General features: G+C 46.7%; 1 protein-coding gene across 3 annotated transcripts in view; it reads right to left on the bottom strand.

The window, feature by feature from the left end:
• Positions 1–7,089, bottom strand: part of COX15 (cytochrome c oxidase assembly factor COX15) — a 29,934-nt gene continuing 22,845 nt past the window's right edge. For all 3 annotated transcript variants that reach the window (XM_089687523.1, XM_089687521.1, XM_089687522.1), the window contains 3 exons: positions 2,320–2,474; positions 2,128–2,241; positions 1–353 (listed from right to left, as the gene is read on the bottom strand). In XM_089687523.1, the coding sequence (XP_089543649.1) occupies positions 222–353; positions 2,128–2,241; positions 2,320–2,474 (401 nt within the window). In that variant the 3' untranslated portion in view covers positions 1–221. The remainder of the gene's footprint in view (positions 354–2,127; positions 2,242–2,319; positions 2,475–7,089) is intronic.

Below are 7,089 nucleotides of genomic sequence, written 5' to 3'. Positions count from 1 at the left end.
TCCGGAAACGTCCATCTCTTTATTTTCGTATTACTTTGGTTTGCATATTGACAAATGTTTACTTGGAGGCCTCGCCGCCTAAATACAAAATATATTTACAGCAATTTATTATCCTTCAGGTCTCTTCAGTCCCATTAATATAAAGGCAGAATGCTATGTGACCCACACTGCGCCCCCCCCCCCCCCCTTCAGTACCGACACTTCGGATTGGATACAAGTCACTATTTTGGCAAACGTCTCAGTTCATTCATAACCCAGATGGCCGTGCTGAGGAGGGCCAGGGAGCCGGACTGATGGGTGGCTGCCAGCGAAGTCGGGACGTACAGAAGCAAAGTACTAATTCCCAGAGTCACCTGAAAGGACAGAAGATTAGAGTCAGCACTACTCAGCCATTCCCAGACACCCCCCATAGGCAGAGCAGACTGGCATCTCAAATGGTCAGAAAGTCACTTGATTCATATTTCCTCGTTATCAGCAGGTTCCCTGATGAACCGTCCAGCTTTCACTCCATGTATACTAATAAAAGGTATAAAGTGAGCGCTCCTAAGTAAGCAGCTAAGGCACTAAAGGTAATCACAGTATACCTACAAGTAACAGATAAAAACAGAGTGCAGCGCTAAAAAATATGAATACAAACGAGAAAAGTCCGTAATAATTAAATAGATGTATATCTTAACGAATCCCAAGGAATAGCTGATAAAGCCCGGAGACAATGGAAAGAGTGCGCACTCACCGGACGCGCATGGAAAATGCGCATATAATAAAAATCCCCTGGAATCTTTATGGAAATGAAGAGAATAAGCTCCAACTCTGTAAATCAATCAGCCTGGAGATGTATGAGAGAAGTCCGGAGATCCCCTTTACAGGTGGTAAGGTAATCAGCCAGGATCCAGAGCTCCGTCCCTCCGGTGGTGGTAAACACACACTACAGGAATCCTGCAAATGGATTTAGCTCCCAAACAGGAACCAAAAAACAGGTGCCCATAGTGTAGTAATTCAAACCAATTTTAATAAAAAAATCAGGATAAAAATACAGGGTAGTAGGCTGTGTACAATGGATATATTACAGCAGAGTACGCAGCAAAAGGTACTGACCCTAAGTTAAAATGGCCGCCGGGCTATCTCGTGGCTCCGGGCGGGAGATGACGTCATGCTCTGTCGGTTCCTCCTAAGGCCTTTCGTGCCCAAGCACATCATCAGGGGGGTTGGTATCCCCTCTGATGATGTGCTTGGGCACGAAAGGCCTTAGGAGGAACCGACAGAGCATGACGTCATCTCCCGCCCGGAGCCACGAGATAGCCCGGCGGCCATTTTAACTTAGGGTCAGTACCTTTTGCTGCGTACTCTGCTGTAATATATCCATTGTACACAGCCTACTACCCTGTATTTTTATCCTGATTTTTTTATTAAAATTGGTTTGAATTACTACACTATGGGCACCTGTTTTTTGGTTCCTGTTTGGGAGCTAAATCCATTTGCAGGATTCCTGTAGTGTGTGTTTACCACCACCGGAGGGACGGAGCTCTGGATCCTGGCTGATTACCTTACCACCTGTAAAGGGGATCTCCGGACTTCTCTCATACATCTCCAGGCTGATTGATTTACAGAGTTGGAGCTTATTCTCTTCATTTCCATAAAGATTCCAGGGGATATTTATTATATGCGCATTTTCCATGCGCGTCCGGTGAGTGCGCACTCTTTCCATTGTCTCCGGGCTTTATCAGCTATTCCTTGGGATTCGTTAAGATATACATCTATTTAATTATTACGGACTTTTCTCGTTTGTATTCATATTTTTTAGCGCTGCACTCTGTTTTTATCCTTCACTCCATGTATGGCCGGCTCATCTCTCTCGGGACTAACCCCTCTATTGGTGATTACGGAACTGACCTTCTCCAAGGACACAACTGTCCTACACTGGCCACTATGATGCCACTACATTTAGGAAGTCAAGTGTCACTCTACATCTGTAACGTGGATTCAACCAGCAGATGGTGGGCAGCCTCCCTCACAGCTCACAGAAAAATGGAGGGCCGGTTGGCGCTGGATTCCTATGGTTCAGCTGTACATCTACATAGTGGAAGTGAAATGATGGAATTCATCTGTAGGATGTCAAAGAGGAATTACCTGTAAATACGCCATAGCTAGTAGACTGTTCACCGCCAGCCTGGCTCTCCGAGGAAGTGGGATGTTCCGGGAATAGAAATACAACCCAGTAATGGCAGCTACAGAAGTGGTCCCCTATGGGAGGAACAAAGCTCTTCAGAAAGAAGTCTGTGAACAGCTACAGAATTAACCTGCAAGGATTCTTCTACTCACAAGGATGCGATGATTGAACTGTACAGTTGTTGGATTCTCAAAGATGTTCTTGAAGGCTGGGGTGAAGGCCAGAAGGTCATCTGGAATCCAGCGGTCTGCCATCTTTGGAAAGGAGTTGTAAACAAGGCCAGCATCCAAACCAGCCACAAAGGCCCCTGAGAAGAGTGAAAGAAACACCTTTATAATGTATGCAGGGTTCCAGGGCATGATGGGAAACATCAGAGGAAATTATAGACAACTGGTGGATGAAGATCAAGATGCTTCCTATGTGAAGTGTATCTCCATATCACAGAATTTTATGGAGTTCAATGAGGGACACAAAGTCTTCCATCTTCGGGTTATACCTTCAGCTAAATGGGGGACTGGACACCAACAAAAACTGGGCAGCCCAGGATACTCTCTCCTACTACCAGCAGGCAGTACTGAGAGTACAATAATAATCTCAGAGAGGGGAAGGGGGACTATGTCACTCAATAGCGGGGCTAGGGGCGCTAGTGCAGATACCATAGTCCGTGCAAGAACACCCAAACCCTCAAGAAGCTCAGAATCAGATGACTTACATCCAAACGTTCCTAAAGAACTTAGCCTATTTTATAACATAGTCTGGGTAAAAAAAAGACAAAAGTTCATCCAGATTAACCCACAAACATGGCTTACTGGAATGGTACCAGCTGATTTTTGAAAAGCAAAATGTGGTACCAATATTCAAAAAATGGCTGAGATATATACCTGGAAACTACAGACCAATCAGCCTAACATCAATAGTATGTAAAGCATTGGAAGGAAAGATAAGGAGCCATAGCTGAGAATTTACAGATTTACAGGTTAAAATAGTATTAGTAGTAAGCAGCACTGATTTCTGAAAGATCGTTCTTGTCAGACCAACCTTTCAACATTCTATGAAGAGATGAGCTGTAATTTGGATAGAGGAATGTCTGTGGAGTATCTGGACTTCTCTTAACACATCTTATACAGTACCCCACAAATGCTGAAATTTACAACTTCAGGTCATTTGTCACTGACAATACTGTATGTACCCCAACCCTAAGGACAGAGAACTGGTTACATGAGTGTGCCCAGAGGGTGCTGAATAATGACGTCTTCTGAATGGTCTGCAGTTGTGAGTAGGGTGTCCAGGCTCCACGTTAACTTGTTCATAAAACGTTATAGAGGCTGGAATAACGATTTCAGTCTCAGTGTTGGCTGAGGACACAAAGCTAATCACTTTACAAAACTCTGGTGCGGCCACATCTTGACTACGCAATTCTGGTCACCATTCCTCAGGAAGGATGTGTTGGAACTGGAGAGAGTTCAGGGAAGGGCAACACAGCTAATAAAGGGGCTGGAGGAGCTCAGTTGTGGAGGGAATGGAGGAGCTCAGTTGTGGGGGGAATGGAGGAGCTCAGTTGTAAGGGGGAATGGAGGAGCTCAGGTGTGGGGGGAATGGAGGAGCTCAGGTGTGGGGGGAATGGAGGAGCTCAGTTGTAAGGGGGAATGGAGGAGCTCAGTTGTAAGGGGGAATGGAGGAGCTCAGTTGTAAGGGGGAATGGAGGAGCTCAGTTGTAAGGGGGAATGGAGGAGCTCAGTTGTAAGGGGGAATGGAGGAGCTCAGTTGTAAGGGGGAATGGAGGAGCTCAGTTGTAAGGGGGAATGGAGGAGCTCAGTTGTAAGGGGGAATGGAGGAGCTCAGTTGTAAGGGGGAATGGAGGAGCTCAGTTGTGGGGGGAATGGAGGAGCTCAGTTGTGGGGGGAATGGAGGAGCTCAGTTGTAAGGGGGAATGGAGGAGCTCAGTTGTAAGGGGGAATGGAGGAGCTCAGTTGTAAGGGGAATGGAGGAGCTCAGTTGTGGGGGGAATGGAGGAGCTCAGTTGTAAGGGGAATGGAGGAGCTCAGTTGTGGGGGGAATGGAGGAGCTCAGTTGTAAGGGGGAATGGAGGAGCTCAGTTGTGGGGGGAATGGAGGAGCTCAGTTGTAAGGGGGAATGGAGGAGCTCAGTTGTAAGGGGGAATGGAGGAGCTCAGTTGTAAGGGGGAATGGAGGAGCTCAGTTGTAAGGGGGAATGGAGGAGCTCAGTTGTAAGGGGGAATGGAGGAGCTCAGTTGTAAGGGGAATGGAGGAGCTCAGTTGTGGGGGGAATGGAGGAGCTCAGTTGTAAGGGGAATGGAGGAGTTCAGTTGTAAGGGGAATGGAGGAGCTCAGTTGTGGGGGGAATGGAGGAGCTCAGTTGTGGGGTGAATGGAGGAGCTCAGTTGTGGGGGGAATGGAGGAGCTCAGTTGTGGGGGGAATGGAGGAGCTCAGTTGTGGGGGGAATGGAGGAGCTCAGTTGTGGGGGGAATGGAGGAGCTCAGTTGTGGGGGGAATGGAGGAGCTCAGTTGTGGGGGGAATGGAGGAGCTCAGTTGTGGGGGGAATGGAGGAGCTCAGTTACAAGGAACAACTAAAAATACTAAACCCATTCTCCCTGAAGAAGAGATGCTTATAAGGAGATACAATCACAATATACAGATCTTCACATGGTGACTCCGGCATTCGGAGGAAACTAACCTAAGGTGGTAAGGAAGACATGCTGCAGCACAATGAAGTTGGACAAGAAGCAGTTCAAACTTAAACGGATTAAGGGGTTCTTTACAGTAAGAGCGGTAAAGAACCCTTTACAAAGGTTAAGATTGACATCCCTTCCACAGTTAATGGTGCAGCAGCTGCTGAGCTGCATGCAGCCAACATAAAGTGGGGGGTATACATGGGCTGTATGGGTTCACATATAGCCAACGTAGATAGGTACATAGTAACGGGGCTGTGCATCCGTCCCGGAGTACCTACAGTCACAGATAAACGCACACCCAAGGCAACGAACTACCTGAGGCGTGGTCCATGATTGGGGTAAATGAGGAATAAGGGGGACTTACTTTGAACATATAAGACTGGCAGTGACACACTTTCACAGCCCGCACTGCCTCTGGCCACCACTAGAGGGAGACTCCACTCCAATCCAGCTGGCTGACCACACACAGGCAGATACAAATCTTATATACAATCTGGTGCACTATTGGGGTTGGGGAGCAGTCTAGCAATTGGCACACTCGTCTAGGATTCCTCCAGCTATCCTACAAGCTAGAACCCTGGTGTTAATCACCCTTCCACTGTCCACACACCCCCCCCCCCCCCCCACACCAGACACACCACAAACTGTAGCCTGCCACCACCCAACAGTTTATCCGCAGAAGGGTCTGCTGAGACACCCCACACACAGATCTCTGTCTGGCAGACCTGCTACTTTACAATCTGCATGCAATCTGCCCACACACAGTGCAATTGCATACAGATTGGCAATGAGCTTAGATCGAGCACATAGACCCTACAATACAACAATCTCTCTGGAGATATGAGCCCGAGCTTAGTACACAGAAGTCACTTAATAATTTTATGATTTAATATCCCGAAAGTGGGCGGAGCATAAAATATATACAAAGAAAAAAAGATTACAGAAAATACAAAAAGACACACAATTGGCTATTCACTGTGAAATAAAAGGGAATAAAAACAGAAATAAAACTTTTCTCCGGATTTATCCTGCGACTGGAGCAAGTCAGAGAAAGTCTGCGATTTGCCAGTCATATGGAACCGGCTCCGTACAAATCACCCCGCCCATATCTCAGGGTCCTCAATTTATTGAAATATGGATTTGGGCAGGACTTTAGCCCTTGGCCAAGCAACCCTGGGGGGGGGGGGGGGTGTTCCTGTACCAGCCTACAGGACGTTGTATGTACTGAAGTGCCCAGAGCTGAATGGGCCAGGAACGGTTGTGTTGGCTGAGTCAAGGATAGGGTTCCCCACACCAGCATGTCAGTCTGATCGTGGCACTACCAATCACTGATGCAGTCATGCGCCACATAACCGTTTTGTGTTTCTCTGGGATTCTACAGAGGCTACAAATACAGTCCTAGATGTAGGAGGAGCCTAAAATGTGTCCAATCAGCAGGAAGTATTTCCATCTCTCTCCAACTAATATTTTAGGTTTTATGAGACATGAAATGGATTCCTCTGATCTGTGGATAGAACTCAAAGCTGACATTTCAGAGACTTCTCCCTGTCCCCTGCAGTTTCTGGAAGTTGGAATGGCTAGAGCTCTTCTTTTAGAATTCCAGAAGGTGAGAAATCCATGTCCACCCCGATGTGAAAGTTTTATTGGCACCTCAGTGACACCTCTAGCCTAGGAGCTGCTCTGTCCTTTCAGATGCTGATTGGTGAACATATGTTTCTGACTGATGACTGATTGGTGAACATGTCTCTGACTGATGACTGATTGGTGAACATATGTCTCTGACTGATGACTGATTGGTGAACATATGTCTCTGACTGATGACTGATTGGTGAACATATGTCTCTGACTGATGACTGATTGGTGAACATGTCTCTGACTGATGACTGATTGGTGAACATATGTCTCTGACTGAATACTGATTGGTGAACATATGTCTCTGACTGATGACCGATTGGTGAACATGTCTCTGACTGATGACTGATTGGTGAACATATGTCTCTGACTGATGACTGATTGGTGAACATGTCTCTGACTGATGACTGATTGGTGAACATATGTCTCTGACTGAATACTGATTGGTGAACATATGTCTCTGACTGATGACCGATTGGTGAACATGTCTCTGACTGATGACCGATTGGTGAACATATGTCTCTGACTGATGACTGATTGGTGAACATATGTCTCTGACTGATGACTGATTGGTGAACATATGTCTCTGACTGATG

Source organism: Staurois parvus, unplaced genomic scaffold, assembly GCF_062004578.1.
Source record: "Staurois parvus isolate SC_StPar_1 unplaced genomic scaffold, SC_StPar_1.0 ptg000427l, whole genome shotgun sequence".
Taxonomy (NCBI): domain Eukaryota; kingdom Metazoa; phylum Chordata; class Amphibia; order Anura; family Ranidae; genus Staurois; species Staurois parvus.
Note: the sequence above shows the minus strand (reverse complement) of the source record. Positions and strands in the feature narration are given on the sequence as shown.